This window comes from Fopius arisanus, unplaced genomic scaffold (assembly GCF_000806365.1).
Source record: "Fopius arisanus strain USDA-PBARC FA_bdor unplaced genomic scaffold, ASM80636v1 scaffold00102, whole genome shotgun sequence".
NCBI lineage: Eukaryota > Metazoa > Arthropoda > Insecta > Hymenoptera > Braconidae > Fopius > Fopius arisanus.
The window spans coordinates 301,260-318,546 of NW_011887841.1; the positions used below are offsets into that span (position 1 = coordinate 301,260).

Here is a 17,287-nt window from a genome sequence, read left to right on the forward strand (position 1 = left end):
AAATTGAGTTCATATGTATATTTATGTACCAAAACCTTGTAATAAAGTATTGCTACAGAAGGAACAATAATAATCAATAACACATAGATTCGATTTATTTATCTCTCTTTATTTTTTCATTCTCTTTTTCGTTTTTATTTCTCATTAAATTCTTGCGTTACACTATTTGTATGACGATAGGAGCATTTTAAACAGTATGAAATTCTCCATTAAATAAATAAAAAAAAAGGAGAAAAAAAAACACGAGCCAAATATTCAACCTCGACAGAATACTGTTATTGATCCCGTTTTGCATATTTCATTACGGCAGTCTTCAGGATGATATTTTTCTCGTATAATTAATGGTTTTTCCTCCCTTCACTCTGCAATTAATGCACTATTTCTTAACGTTAATTTAGAAGTTAATCTGTCGAACGTAAATTCTTTTTATACTTTAATTATTTACCAGCTCCTCTTAACAATTACACGAAGAGTCGCACGCACTTTATCTTGACACTAAATACAGATTTTTTAATTCTCTTTCCATCGTTAATGAATTAATTAATGGGAGTAGAAGTTGTGAATGGCATAGTGTAAATATCATGAGAACAGATTTCGCAAAAAAAAGAGGTATTGAGCCACTTTATCAATTATTTGGATTATGGATTATTAACTATTTTATTCCGTTCCATAATCCAAAATCTTTAGTTTACACTCCATAAATTACAACTTGACAGAATACTTTAATGGGGAAATTAATGATACAGGGATTATGATGAATGATCAATAATGAAAATGAAGGGAATTAAATAAATGCTCGTGGAATGGCACTGTCAGTCCTTCCTCACGAGACTAAACCGTGATTGGGAGGACTAATTACTAATTAGGTAATTACATCCTGCCTGAGAGTCCCAACAAGCCTCTCAGGCCCATTAACGACTCTCATATTTTCATTTTTACGTGAAAGAACACTGAATGATTAAAATTATCACACATTACACGTCTAAGATAATCTAACACTTTTGTCTCTACGTATTTACAAAGGGGTAACGCCATTGAATTATTTGAGTTTCTTTGTGGGGGAAAAAAAAACACGGTGCGTTGAGTGAATTTTTCAAATGACCTCAACATATTCTCTTTATCTTTGGATCTCGCGTCAAACCATTTATATTCATATATATGTATATATTAAAAAGGCTTGTATTCTTTAACGTTATATTCATATGAATCTTTCCCTTGTGCTCCTGGTATTTTCACATTTAATTGCCACAAAATTTTTCGTTAGTGAACAAATCGAAAAATCATGGGTCATTGTGGTATCAATTTGTACTTACATAAATGCGATCACCTGAGCTGTGGCAGTTATTTTATTAATCGATAATAGGCAGTAATTATCGTTAAACTTCATGTAATTCAATTATTCAATAGTCCATGGAAATTATCCGCGCTGCCGTTTGAAATAGGGCATCTCCGGTCTCAGATCGTTGACATTCAATAAATACATTAAATCGGTAACTCCGCTTTACCGATTAAATTCGTAATAATAGATATACGTTACTTAGGCAATGACGACAAAATTTGTGTGCTTTTTTCTTGTTCCATATTTTCGAAGACTTGAGAAAAATGATAATAAGAAAAAATGGTTTTTCACTACAAATAGCGCAGTGCGCGTAAAATGTAAAATATATGTATATATTATATAAAAAAGTGTCTTTTGGTATCCCTCTCACATTAAATCGTAATGAAAAAACTTGGGGTGTACGATTACACCAATATCGTTTTGTACATAGACTACAAATTTGATTTATCCTCCCCAGGACAAATGTCATTTATCATTTTCATATTCGAGTAAAAAAACTTGTTTTATACACATTAAATGCTTTTTCATTTTTGTACACTTCGATGTGGAAAAAGAAAAATCATTGAATTATAAAAACGAAAAGGTTCCACTGAGCTCCAGTTGACCCCGCACGCGAGATTCTGTGCAATAATTTCCCCATGGAATTTTCAAATTCATCATGTCTTTGATGAATTATCATTATTAACCATGTGCCAGATTAATCGCCCCCTCATTAGCCTTCGTCTCAGTCTCGTTATTAGGTCTTGATTATCCTCCACATAACTCACTTTGGTTTCACTTTTTCTTGGCTATCTATTTATCAATTCGAACCTGGCTTTGCCCAATCCTCTCAGTTATTTCTCTTACAATTCCGTGACAGCGTACAGATTTGGATCACTGCCCTGCACTTGGCTGAGTGTAGGTATGGCAGAGGCTTTATCCTGTCTCGATCTTGCTCGATTGTACGTACCGTACATGTTCGGTACAACATTGTTCTGGGCTGTACCGTTGAACTGATTGCATGAGAAATTACGGTCGAGTGTTCTCACCTGGTCCTGCATCTGATCCTGAATTCTTATGTTAGGCGCTTTGTTGCGAACTAGGGAGCGAAATTGATTCATGTTTGTTTGTGATCGTGATTCAAATTCCCAGGTTGGCTGGCTGTGTTGGTTTGTTGGATTTGGGGGCAATGGACGATTCTGATTCCACGCTGGTGTTGGTCCTCTCTTCAAGTTGGCAAGATTCTTTGGATCAAGAGTTTGAGTTTTGCGGGAGTCTTGAAATGTTGCTAGGTGAGCGGGTTCGTGAGAATTGTGAGACATGGTGCCCGTGAAGGATGCTACACTGGGAGTCCAGGGCGGTTCCCTTCCTGCAGGGCAAAATTTTTCATCTGTATTCTTCCCATCTTCAATCGCAAAACCTATCATTACTCCAATCATTTAATTCTTCTCTCATAAGTAAGCAATTGAAATTATGCAAACCAAAAATAACGAACATATTCAAATAAATAATAATAAACAATAATACAAAATTCAATCATGATGATAAAGAGAAAATAAACGCAGACACTGAACTCTCACTACTAGAAGCCATAATTTCCGATGAGAATAAAAAGAAAAGCACTCGTATTCAATGAGGCTACGTTTCGACTGTCATAACACTCTAACGGAGCGGTTTCATAAAACGTATTTATTCATTAAATTAAATATATGCACCTAGCGGGAAATGTCTAGTGCATTTGAAACGTTCCACAATTTCGCTGTACTTGTGAGTTTGAATTTTCCTTCGGGCGAGTAATTCAGTTATTTGAGGGGGCAAATAGTCGATAATAATGGCAGAAGTAAGTGAATTCAGAGGAAGAAATTGTGGTTTATCGGGTAATTTTATTGAGAAAATAAGAGAAATTTATTTTTGGCTGCTCACCAGGCTCCGAGGGGGCGTGTCCTCAGTAAAAATCACTCGACTCAAGTGTTTTACACTGCTTGCTCAGAGTTGCGTACTGACCAGGTTGATCTCCGTGTCCAGAACGGTGTTCATTTCGTCCACTCGCAGATTGCTGATTATGCTGAGATGATTTGTGATCTCCGAGTCCACTGTTCCCGTTAACACCCCCACCTCTGTAAACGGCAATGCCAGAAACGTTACAACATTCTGCCTCTTCCCCAACCAATAATTTCCAGATAAATTATGAAGTGATGGAACGTAACAGGATGCATCATATTAGTTATGAGATCCATTTGTTCTCAAGATAAATTTATCTATAAAAAATGAATTTCTTCAGTTCGTTTGGTTTCCTCAAGTTCGACCACTTCACTATTAAAATCTAATAATTAACAAGATCATTAAAATTAGTTCACTCTTTCCACTAAAAGCACATTCCTATTCCTAACAGTAAACTGGAGCCAGCTGCATTCAATAAAAATCACCTAAATTCTCAAAAACAGTTTCTAATGATAACAGGAATTCTGAATCTGACAAAATCGAGAAAAAACGAACCACTAAACTCTATAGCGACAGACAGCGGCTAATCGACAATTAAAAAAAACTTGAACTAAATATCCAACTAAAATATCTGAAGCTCAAATCACGAAATGTTTAATAATTCAATCATTTTTAAACAATAATTAGATCACTTGAAAATTGGAAAACAAATCAGTGACAAAATACTAAAGCAATATTCAATATCGATAAATATCGATTGTTCCAAAGAACTATTGATTGTAGAAAGACAGATCGAGCGGCCTCATTAGTCTTAAATTTAAGCTACAAAAATACTTCAATCTTTCTTTCTTAAATCAATATTTTTTAAGATGAATCAATAATCAAAGAAAAATAAATCGAATTTATCTCACTTTATTATTTCGTTACTGAAATCAATTCGTCGTGGAGTGGTCGAAAGACAAGTTTCTAGTTGAGATTTCAGAGACTTAAAAATCCCTCAATTCTCATTAAAAAGCTCTGAAACGAAGGGAGACTGAAAATTTTCTGTTAGAACATCTTTTTTCGAGTGAAAAAACATCTACAAAAAAGTTATTAACAAAAATTTCACTATCCACCCTAGATTCAGAGATATATTCGTAAAGAGCAAGTAAATGCCAAGTACACTTGCTATCCCTGGCCACTCGACAACCAAAAATAGTTCGATAACTGAATTGATAAAATAAAATATAAAACATGCACAAACTTTAACATGCTCTCGTGCAGCTGGCGTGCTCGAGCTGTCGCAGTAGCGTAGGATGGCGGGGGCGGCGTTAGCAGAAGAGGCTGCTTAATTGTATTATTCGTGCCATGAGCATTCTGATTAAGAGGAGGGGCTGTAGGCGGGTACGACCCTTGGCCACGAAGTGTTCTAGCTGCGATGGCCTGGGATGCCGCTGATGGTGGTAGGAATGGATCCTGCTCGTCGACCTGATGATAATCCCTTCTGAAACAATTGGCACAATGTCACATAATTCCATTTCATTCAAAGTGTTTTTAATACTTTCCATCCATCTGCAACTAGTTGTTTTAAACACTGAATATGACTGGTGCAGATAGATAAACTGTTTATACCAAACAAACGAACGCCTTGATTGGTTTTATCACAGACTTTATGCACTGTTCGCTCAATTTTGTGTTTATTCATTATGTAGATGATATTAAAACGTTCAACAGAACCGGAAAGGTGGCGAAAAAAAAATTGATAAAAAAAGTAACGACTGAAATTTTACCGTTTCCTGATGTAGATCCACGTGTGCGAGTCGACCCATACAAGAACAGTGAAGAAGAGTCCAGCAGCAAGACTAGCCAATAACATAAAAGTCAGTCCATACAATCCCAAATGACACAGACTCTTAGTAGCATGAACATAACTCTTATGCACTTGTTTGCAATCAAGAAGCGTTGTCAATCCATTCATAAGGTTATCGACATTATTGACCTCACTCTTGAGACTATTGAGCTTCGGCGAAAGATTGGCCTTCTGATCCTTGAACAAATTGAGAGCAATGTTCTGAACGATGTTGAGACTGGCCCTCATATTGCCAGCAGCAAGTCGTCCCTCCCTTAGTCTCTGGGTGAATGGATTATTCCTCGTGCTCTCGCAGTGTGTGTAATAATTGAGTACCTCAGCGGCAAGTGTAGAGGGTACTGTTCTCGTTAAATAACCATCCGGTGAAATGCATAAATCACCGAGTGCAACCGCGGTTGCTAGATAGAGTGATGCCATCAGCCATGAGACTATCACAGCAAATAATCCAAAAACTGAGAATGTTATTAGGGCGCATCTGGAGTGTCGCGCGACTCCGACCAGCAGAACCACGCAGAGAACGAGAAGTGTGCTGAGTACAGCCATCGTGACAGGCCACCTGAATAATTCAATCCTCTCTCCCAAGCGAATTTCCCTCGTTATGCTTATACCACTCAGTGGTTTTCTTATCTCGTAAGTTCGATTAATGGCAATTGTCGTGTTCTGGGTCATGTAGTCCCACACCTTCAGCAGATAATCCACAGCTGTTTTGTTGCTCACTGGGGCATCGAAATCATCTCGCAGCGATGTCAACCCTGGATCGAGCTTCTTCTTCAGGATTGTCTCGATCGTGTCTGTCTGATTTTTCACGGATATCACACTGCCGTCCACCTGTTTAGCTGCATCCAGCAGATGCACTACACCGTTGTGCACGTCGTCATTGCCGTAGAGACCCACTGCCACTGCTCCTGAGCACAGAATCGCTAGGATTGCTAGGGAGCACTTCAGCAGGGTTATCGATCTCCTTGGACGAGGCTTTCGGTCGCAGCATCGTGTCACTAGGTACACCAGCAGCACCAGAAGTGTTAGGATCAGCCAGGCGGCAGGCAGACTTCCCAGTATTCCAAGGCTCTAGAATATTTAATACATTCGATCGGTGATCGCTTCACATTTTATTCAATAATAATATTACCTATCAAAATATTTTTTAAATATTACAAATCAAAATATTATGATGTAACTATATTACATCGCGAAAATATTACAACTCGCCCCGATGCCAACATAATTTTAACAACATTAATATCCTAACCGCCAGTTTGACATTTAACATTATTTTATTTTCACCTACCTCTTCTAGTATTACTCTTCAATAATTATTCGGTTTTATTTTTAATCAATTACTTCAATTCAACTACGTGGAATCCCACTCCCATAAAAAAAATTAGCTTCTTATATTTTTGGATGCCAGGAGAATTTCAGAGGAAATAACTTCCTTTGAAGTCAATCAGTCCGGAAAAGAGCTCTAGGTTTTTCATCGAGATCTCAACGACCACATCCTAATCACGCCCTTAGCCAAAGCCAATGAGCCCCACTCGATCTCATTAATCGGTCATTCTCAATCATAATCTCAAGTCTAATCTGATCGTTATCAATTGTCGAGAAGATAAAAAGAACTTCCGGGGTTACTCTTTGTTCTCTGGTGTTAAAGACATCTCGGTCTCAGCTGCAGGGCACTTGAAAACATCCCCTTGATCGTCCCTTCTGTCTTTACGTCTCGATATTATCCCATTGTCGTCCCATGAAGGGAGACCAGTCATCGTCCACGCAGAAGAACGTTATTTTCATCGAAACTACCCAGTTGCTAAGGCACAAGAAATGGAAATAAACGTATAAACCATGAGACCCCCAGAATACACTCCCCGAGGCACATTATGCCGCACCAGTTGGGCTCTTTGTTCATTGTTGAGATTCGCCTCGTATTGTGCCTCACAGGTTTAGTAGTTCTATGCGGCCTAGATTCATTCACATACTGCGGTGTTTTATTTTCTCTTTCTCAGATTTTTTTTCACTCTTTCAGCCGAAGTTTTAATATTACTGGCCCCATGACCCAGCTCTTGTTATCCCACCGCAAATTGTTTAAAGAAGGGTTTAATTTGTCTGCCGAGCAGATTTTAGTCTTTTTCAGACGGACAACTGGTTGTTTAAGGTCGACTTATTTTTAGTTTTCAGTGAGAATTTTTAGGTAGTATGAATTTCCCAGAGAACAACAGAAATAAATAATAAATCTGTGGCTGTCTTATTAAAAAATAATCGAAAATTTTTAAACTGAAGAAAATCTTTCCTTCTCACAATAAAATTGACAAATTGAAATTTCGCTGAAAACCGAGGTTTAAGTGGAAAGATTTAAACTCGAATTTACAGTTAACATCTCATTTCGCAGGCAATCCAATACAACGGATGAAAGACAAAATGTAATTGAATGAAAAAAATAATCAAAAAGAAAATCCGTAAAACACAAGTAATGTCCCACTTGTTTTACTCTTCTCACTTTCTAACTTTTACTCTCTCCTTTAATTAAAGTTGTTAAACCGTTGTTAAGTTGTTATTATCAGGTCAGATCTGATTGCACACCTCGAGCCCGTACTGCCCCCTGACCAATTTCTGTTCGAGTGAGTGATCTCTGTACGAATAAAATCATTACAACAGAGTACTTGTTCAATAACTTATTGATTTACCTCGAGATATATCTCAGAGCGTGGATTGAATGTGTTGTTGACAGAGTGAAGAGATACGTTGAGGTGTGGTAAACTGTGAAATATCTTAGCCAGTGGTGGTACTGTGTACTGCTCCGGAAGTTGTTGACCAATCGCCATAGTGATGAACCCTTGCACTGCTGTGACTCCGGTTTTAAAGACCTCTCTTGTACTTGTCAAGACATGCTACACGCTCTGAAATGATAAACATTCATCAGACAATTCGAGAGAGCCAGATTAAAAAGACCAAGGGATGGCGGGGTATGATACAAAAGGGGAGTAGAGTGGAGAGTTGTGCTGATACGTATGCATGCATGTTTCACAATTTTATATAGCAGTGACTGAAAAGTTGGGGCTTTTTAACGACCACAAATGTTACTCTGGGTCTTTCAACTTTTCTTTCAGTTATAAAACATCGGTATGTGTGTGTGTGTGTGATACGAGGATTCGTTTGCTCCCGTTATGATTGTTTGAGAGTTTTTCCCAGAAATGCAGTCGTGGGACGTAACAGCCGTTGAATGTTGTGCCCAATGCTGCACCACTGGTGGATGCTGTCTCAGACAAATAAGAAATATTCAAATCTCTTGGTCTAATAGGGACGGATATAGCACTGGAAAGCAAAATATATTACAAATTCCCTACGAATGTCTAACGGTATCTCTCCCTCTGAAATCGTTGACGAAGACTCGCTTCGTATTAAATTTTGAAATATTCAATTTCTCATACTTCAAGGACAGTTGGATATAGGAAAATTACAATATTGGTACTGCAATTGATTTTTTTAATACTTTTGGTTGAATATTGCAATTAAATCGCGAATTTTCACAGTCTAAAAAATTTCCGAGGGGAACTCCGAGAATTTCACAGGAAGCGTTTGAATTGTTTAATGAAATGTTTAATGAATATGTAGGAATCATTTCGCTGTGGATTTTTAGCGTGATTCGTAATATTACAGTGAAATTTATATATCTGTGAGTTGGAATTTTTGGAGTGAATTTATAGTAGTATGCGCATAAGACTTTCATCACGTTTCGAGTAATTTTGCTCTGGATATTTTTAACAGCGAAGAAAAATATTTGATCACCTTTCTTTCATCTCGTTTCAGTATTGTTTGTTGAATTTTTTACACTGTCCTGGGGCACGGTAAGTATTCAGGGGAGATGAAGGAAATCTTTTGTCCAGTGTTGAGCAAATCTGAGGGGAAAATTCAAGTTTCCTTTTTGGGTTTTGGAGTAAATAAATAAATAAAACACAGTGGAATGGACTTGGTAAGGAACCTCTCATTAAAAAATTAAAATTAAAAATAGAGATTTACTCGAGTGTCCGACACGAACTATCTTTTCATTTCAAATTTTTTCATAGGAGTGTGAATTTTAAAAGACAAATACTCAATGTTTTCCTTTCATTCTTCTGATCTCGAAATGTTTGATGAATTTTTCAAATTACTGGAGGGAAAACAAATATTCAGGGAATGTGAAGGAAAACCTTCTGCAGTGTTGAACAAATATGAGAAAATCTCGAGATTTCTTTCTGGATTTCACGAGGAAGCACAAAAAAGAATAGATCAGCTTGGATATCTCATGCATAAAAATCTGTGATAGGAATACCCCAAGAGAAAAATCAAATCAACTAAATAAAATTTGAACAACATTAAAAACTGAAGGAGATAAAACGATTTTTTTTTATATCAAATTTTTTTACCCCAATGTCTTGAATTTGAAAAAAAATACCCAGTATTTTCCTTCCGCCTTTATGATCCAAAAATGTTTTCCGATTTTTGTTTAATGATCAAAAGAAAAATATTCGAAGAGTTAAACAAATTCTTTACCAAAACAAATGTTTTTCCTAAACGGTTTGTGAAATGGTGTATGAAAATGTAAAAACGTAATGATAACGTCACGGAAATAAATCAATCGATCAAATTATGAAGAACGAAGCGGAAACGTAATTATTAAACACAAAAAGTCACAAAATGCATAAATAATTGTTCTGATAGCGCCCAACTTGATAGCAGGAAGACGAATAATTGTGGAGAATTAGATGACACACAATTTTTATCAAATGATCAACGATAGGAGGTAAATGACCAGTGGGGTCCACTGACTGTTAGTAATACGTGCCCCCAGTGTCATTCTTTATATTTACGATCTGTAATCCCAGCTCTTGGTACACGTACTATGAGGCTTAAGAGCGTTTAGTCACCATTGTGACCATATTATAACATATACCCTGAATAAATCAACGAAAATCCGAGTGTCTCGCCCACGCAAGTCCTAATCCTCATTTATTCAAGACTGCCAAAACTTTTTTTTAACCAGTGTCTGGAAAATGCAGGGATAGTGCACATAAACTGAGAGGTCTACTTTCACTTATTCTGACGAGTGTTCAAATGCAAGACTGCATACAACACGCCTTAACCCGTGAGAAAGACTATGTGAGAGGGATTATTGACGCCACTCAAGATCATGTGCCGAAGGCCATCTCCAAGTATGCGGATGATGGTAACTTCATCGGTAATGACGATGATAATGCACGTGTGCAAGATTTTCCGGTACGTGAGATGGATTTTTTAAAAATATTACTCATACCATCGAGTGCTGAATATCATGGGAATAATGAGTCCCGTCATACACAATTTTAATAACAATTACATCATTTTTGGGATGAGGTAATGCCTGGCGGACGGCATAATTTTTCTTTTTGAAAATTTCCCTCAAAAAATTTCCCGATATTAAATTTTCCCGCAGAGAATTTCCCCTAAAAAAATTTCTCCGCGGCAAATTTCCATTGAAAGTTTTCGGGAAAATGTTCTATTCAAAAATTTATTGGAGTCAATTATTGTTAATATAATTTTTCAAAATAAAGTGCATCAAAAGAATAATAGTTCAATAAAAAAATTGATAATGTAATTAATCCCATGAACTTGAAGTTCAAGAATACATTTTTATTAACGCCGATTTAATCCGACGTTGAAGGCGTACACATTTTTACGATGGCGAATTTATAGCTTATTCCTCGATGAAGACTAAATAATTGAATGTTTCCTTGAACAGTAATATTTCCTGGTGTTCCAAACGGAGAAGATGAAATGCAGACATCAAATAGTAAAACAATTGCAAAATTTACAATCGAATGAATGGAAATCCGAGAAATGTCGGAGAATTCAGCATGCACCCTTGGGGAATAATTCAATTAATTCCAGAAGAAGAATTTTCTATTATCCAAGAACATGATGGGTTTGTTCAAGTCTCTGGCTGTCGACCCATTGCGTTCCACCGAAGTTTACAAGGGTGTGCCCTTTCGCCGGAAGTTCAAACAAATCAAGAGTACAATGAATCCTCCATCCTCGAATTTTGTCCTCCCTCAAGAGCGCACTTGTGACCATTCCAATTAATTCCGAAAAATTTTCCCTCAAAGTTCAAATGAGCTGGTGCATGATTAATAATATTAAAAAGTTCTTTTTGTCACGAGGGATAGGAAAACCCCGTTGTGGGACAAGGCGTGGCATAAAGGAGAACTAAACCCCAGGGAGTTAACCACCAGCCCCAGGAATCGATCGGTGGAAGTTGTTGCATCCTCTCACTTCCTCCTCATGGCTTTCCAAGTCTCTGTCTCATCCTGGCAAACGATGACTCCGATGTGACACCAGTTCAACCAGGAGGCACACGACACATACCAAATGACATACTCAATATTCAACATCAAACGATGACAAAAGTTCCGATTAGAGGTCACACCAGATTTATCGGGGAACAATTCAATTCAATTGACAATGAGCCGGGAAAATTGGTTCCGGTGACCGAATTCGCCGAGAATTCAATCTCTTTCTCAGTCTCGAAGAAATTCTAGAAAATAGGCACTGGATTACGCCTGCGAATGAATAAAGAAGCAATTGAATATTTTATTTAATTATCTTCATTTCATTAAATGACTCCACTCTCCTGAAAAATCTTTATTCAAAGACTTGAGCACAATTATGCGAGAAAATGATCACTGAGAAAAAACGGAGGCCTTAAGAGAAAACAAATTAAGTTTTCTTTGGAAGACTATTTCAATAACATGAAACTCATTAAAAAATGAGAAGTGCATGAGGAAAGAAAAGGAATAGTTGAAGTTTAAAATGAGAGCATTTCAAAATGTCTCCATCAACGAACATAATAAAGCAGTAAAAAAAAGTTATCGATAAAATACCCGAGGCCTGTCATTCACCTCAAAAGGACAACGAACCATTGAAAACTAGAATTACTCTAAAAAGTACCCCTGTAATAGAATTTCCATAGACATTCGCATCCTCCTCCAATTTAACTCATAAAAAATCTCCTCATCGAGATAACCCACTTCCCTGAATCAAGCAAAAAGCTTAATTACATTACCAGATTCACTCGTGTTAATTGAATTGATCCCTCAGCCACACGCTACGAGGCTATTAAAAAAAAAGGCTAATGCGATAAATAAAGTAAGAAGGGGACTGTCTTTGATCCCAGGGACAGTATAACCGAAATGAAAGAAACATTTTAATGAGGGCCTATCAATTAGATAACTCGAGCATTTAAAAGAGACAAGTAACATGCAACGATGTCAGTGGCATAAAGAACGATGTCCAATGTGATAAAATCGTTTCCCTGTACGTCATTGCCAGCCCATACAAAAGAAATCCAATAGGAAGATGCTGGGGGAAACTGTAACCCCGGAAATGACGTGTCCACACAATCATTTCTGCCCGGTTGTTAATAGAGTATCGATATTCCAATGAAATCTACGTCAAATTTAATGAAAGAAAGAACTCATTTTCCCATTTCAATTTGCGGAGAGTTAATTGAAAAACAAGGAATGAATTTTCCTCTCCAATTTATTCCATTCCTCCAGGTCTCTTTCGATTCCACTTTTTGTCATTCCAAAGGGGGAAAAAAAATAAAGGGACTTTTCCCTGCATTCAACTGGGTATTCCTTTTTTTTTTTGGAGTCTCTTGCTCTCTCATCCATCGCATCTCTTCCCAATGCAAAAGAAAGTGAGGACAACCAACCGTCGCTGTGTCGCAGCAGCCGAACAGATGTCCCTCGACAGAGGCATTTACAAGGATCCTCCAATCCCTCTGGCAAACAGGAACACCACTTTGGAATAAATAGATGTGACGACCAGATGTGGACACCCACTTCTACCCCCGTTATGTCTTCCTGCAACTTCAAGATTTATGGTGATGGGAAATTTTTGGAAATTAAAACAACTCCGACAGTTCCGTCACACGTTTTCCTTATCAAAATCTTCAGAAATTGTGGGTTTCCATTTTTTGGTTCTAATGATTTTGAATTCGAGGAAAATTTAGAATTCGAGGAAAATTTGAGATTTGAGATGTGTGACGGGTCAAATAGGGATTGTTGTGGAAAATTTTTTACATTTTCGGTTGATATTCAAAAAGTTTTTTTTGAAGTAATAATGCAGCCAGTAATAATGAAAACTAGGAATAGAAGTTTCCGATAATACAATGGTGGAATCGACTCATTTTTGATTGATGATTACGAGATATCTGGGTGACATTTTACGGTCTATTTTGATTCGTCTATTTCAGGGACACAATAACGGAAATAGGGGAAACATTACGGTGTGGGGGAAATAAGGAACCGTTTTCATTGTCATTCTTGTTCACTTCAGATCTCTGATATTTGCCCCTCGTGTCGGCTGAAAAGTACGTGATGGGGGAAAATAAAAAATAGAAAGGAAATTTCATCCGAATGCCCCATTTCCTTGAGAAATTGTCGTTTCGCATGTGTTTTTATTTTCCCTGTGGAAAATAACAGCGAAAAAAATATTGAATTTTATGTCCTCTTTTCAGAATTACCGATTTTTTTTATTTCTCTGAAAAATGCTGGGCCAAATAAACAAAAAAAAATAAAAAAATTTACCAACGTGGAATAAATTTCCTCTATTGTTTCTAAAGTTTTTGGAATTTATGAAGTTTCGGAAAACGTTGGACAATTATTGTACGATCATGACATTTTGGGAGTCATTAAATAGCGATAAAGTATTTTTTTAGGTCAATCCGATAAACAATTTGGCAGAGAAGTAAAAGAACGGTGATTTAGAAACCGACGTCGCCCTATAGCCATACCGATTTTTCTATTATTCAAACGAATTTTCCGATTTCTCATTAATCTCGAAGTGGAGTAATTATTCGATAATAATCACGATGTTGCTTTAGAAAATTATAATGTGAGATACGTCCTTGGATAACCTCCACTGATTATTCATTTCCTTGGAATACCGATTTCTCTACAGGAAAACAGTGACGGCATTTTTGAATATTAATAATTTCGTTAATAATAATTATTATTCAGAGTTCATTCAAGGTTATAATCACCATAACAATTTTCTAGAGTAATATGATTAGCATTATTAACACCTAGTCGAAACCAGCTCTCGAAGAAATAAGATTTTTGTGCAAACATTCTTCTCTCGAATGCACGAATCCTTGGAAAAAAATTATTTTCTTAGTGTGTCAATGAAATACTCAATAATTCATCTGCATTATTTGAAAATTATCAAAGATCCGGAAAATTCAGAGAAAAATAGAAAATTCCTATGAATTTATTTCCGCACATTCGAGTACGAGACACATTTTTTCAAAAAAAAAAAAATGAATTCCCTCGACTTGTCCCCAAAACATGAAATCTGATAACCATCACAAAACAGTAGTACACCCATGGGAAATGCGACAATATTATCTACAATATTTCAAGGGAAATATTGTTGGACTCCCAGCAATCCAGAATTCTCCAAAAACTCCCGAAACCTCGCATCGGATGATTTTTCCAATGTTGCCTCCAACTCCCAATGCTTTTTCAATATCTTGGCCTGATTCCCCAAGCAAATCGTACCTTGCTCCGTTTTTTATCTCTTATCTCAAGCCATTCCTTTTCGCCAGAAATATCTCGAGCATCGACCACCGATTTATCCATATTTCACCATCCGAATTGTCGAATGCATGCATCAAGAATAAATCAGCGAGATAAAACTCGTTGAATTCTTCCTCCGCGTTAAATTTTTCCCCCAATGAGAATAACTTTTCTCATTTTATCTCCAGTGTTTCAGAGATGTTGTCTGTTGGGTTTGAAATTTGCATCGACTACGGGGGTAAAAAATTTAATACCCGGAAATAGGCGATGTACGGCTTGCAAAAGAGGAGGAATATTCAACTGAAAAGTGAGATAAGGGTGCATTGAGGCAGCCCGTGCCAATGCAAAATCCCAGGATTTTTCATCCAGCGAACGTTAAACGCCAAAGGAAGTCTGGAATTACATCAGAGATGAGGGACAATATACCAAAGAGCCCATTTTTACGAACACAACAGAAAGTGTCAATGACTCCACCCTGGAAGTTGTTTATCGATGGGGCGAATCAATCCATCCCCCTCCAACAATCAATACAAAAAAAAACTATTCAACAGTGTGAAAGAACAAGGTCGTTAGACTCGTATCGATTCACGGATTGATAACGAAAAAAATACACCCTGACATGCTATTGCTGTACACAAGTAATCCATTAACTCAGGAATGTAAATTACCACTCGATTATTCTATCCACAGGGCTGTATCACCTGAAACGGAGTCTGTACTGTCACTGTTTTCGTCAATAAGTGGTAAGAAGAGAAAAAATATTCTCGATTTCCATGAAATATCCCCTTGCTGTAGGAACTTGATTTTAATTAGTTGAATACTTGACTCGAGACATCTGCATTTGAATTTTAAGAGGAGTTTTCACTGAGTTTTCTAAGAGGAAAAGATAGTTAGGATCGAGTGCTTCCAAAGTTGAAGGTTTTTTCTGAGAGCAAGAATGAATTTTACTCTTTCCATATTAGAATGAATAAAGTCTCATTTTGAGATAAGTTGGAAAAAGAAAGAAGAGAAAATTTAATCTCATGTGTAGTCTCCGAGCGATCATTAATTACTTTGCAACAATTAAAAAATGAATTAAGCAGCAGAGAATACGGATAAATTAAAATAATAATTATATCGATTGATCTCAAAACCATTAGTTTTAGGATTAAATACGAAAATGCCTTCATTGGAAATTTGATCAGCTGTAAAAAGGTCCTCGAGTTTTTCTACTTTACAGGACTGATCGATAAGAAAACCGTTAAATTCTTGTCACCTTATCAGGCATCTATTAACCCCGCCGCAATAGTTAATTTTCACAATGTCAATTATGAAACCACAAAGGCTCATAATGTCTAAACTCATAAAATATCAATTAAAATCACCTTAAAATCCTTAACAGTGAAAATCCATCTACGACCCAAAGAGCTTAAAAGACTCACCCACCCTGAAATCGATCCCGAAAAAGGGTAATTCCACCCTCTCAAAAAGCCCAATAAACAATAGCACTAAAAAAATGGTAACAGCGTTTATTTTCCAGGAGACTGATGAATATTCAATAGCCTTCTATAATTCCAGTGTAAAAGCCCGCATAACAGAAAAGAGAAAGAGACAATAAAAAAAAAAGTAAAATTGCTACCCCGAGTGCTTTCTTTCCACCCCCTGGGTGGAGGGTGTTGGTAAGATGATGACAGTAGTCTCGCATTGCTCATAATATCCCGTGTCACGAGAGCATAAAAAGAAATACTGAAAATTTCTTGCAGTCGGCAGATAAAATTTTTCCCCTGTACACATACCACCCATGTATATCGATCCCCCCCAGGTCGAGTTGTGTGCATGTGAAAAAAAAGGAGACGGAAGAGGGGCAACAGCGAGCGCCACCACGTTCTGTCTTTCTCGAGGGAGCGGCGCTCAACGGAGATGGCTTGTGTAGCTTGTTGTTACGGATTACCCCTGGGATTATCCTATCCCCTCCACAACAACTAAATCCAATATATCGTACGCGAATAACATCTTCTTACCCTCAAAATAATCATCAAGAAGGATAAATAAGAACTCAACAAAATAAAATATACCCGTACTCCTTTTTCTCCCCTTTGCTCCTCTCTACTCCTCTTTGCTCCTTTCCACTCCTTTCTACCCTCCACAATCCACCATAATACCCGTAATAAATGTCACACGAATTTTTCCCAATGAAAAATCTACAACAAAAATTGAAATTCCAGAATACCAGAAGGAGAGCTGCAGCTGTGGTGGATTGAACCTACGGATTAGTCACTGAAGGATTCCATGAAAGGACTATTTGTGTTTTCACTTGCAATATTGTAATGTTGCAATATTGCAGGTGGTGTACGTTCAATGGTGGTAATTGTCTCGGATGTTTTTTTAGGAAATTATGGGACTCACCTTTGCTTGTTTTCAGTGACAAATCCAAATACTTGAACAACACGATTATTTCGACACTCTCGGATTGCCGAGGATCACGATACGGAGCCCGGAGCTCAACTCTCGGTGACTACCGGTCCCCGTTTATGCGCGATGGAAATATCAGTTGCAGATGGCGACATCAACGCGGGTATTTAACTCCAGCCAATGGGAGTGCTGTCGGCCATTTTT

General features: G+C 37.2%; 1 protein-coding gene across 4 annotated transcripts; it reads right to left on the reverse strand.

The window, feature by feature from the left end:
- Positions 1–88: 88 nt before the first annotated feature.
- On the reverse strand, positions 89–17,187 carry tty (tweety). Of its 4 annotated transcripts, none has more exons than XM_011312459.1 (6): positions 17,078–17,187; positions 7,784–7,996; positions 5,029–6,176; positions 4,503–4,739; positions 3,242–3,435; positions 89–2,687 (listed from the first exon to the last, which is right to left on the reverse strand). In XM_011312459.1, exons 2-5 carry the CDS (start codon positions 7,919–7,921, stop codon positions 3,264–3,266), a joined length of 1,695 nt encoding a protein of 564 aa, XP_011310761.1. In that variant the 5' UTR covers positions 7,922–7,996; positions 17,078–17,187; the 3' UTR covers positions 89–2,687; positions 3,242–3,263. The 4 variants fall into 4 exon arrangements, with proteins under 4 accessions (XP_011310761.1, XP_011310763.1, XP_011310759.1 ...); XM_011312461.1 differs by having other exon boundaries at positions 4,650–4,742; XM_011312457.1 differs by having other exon boundaries at positions 4,503–4,742.
- Positions 17,188–17,287: the final 100 nt, after the last annotated feature.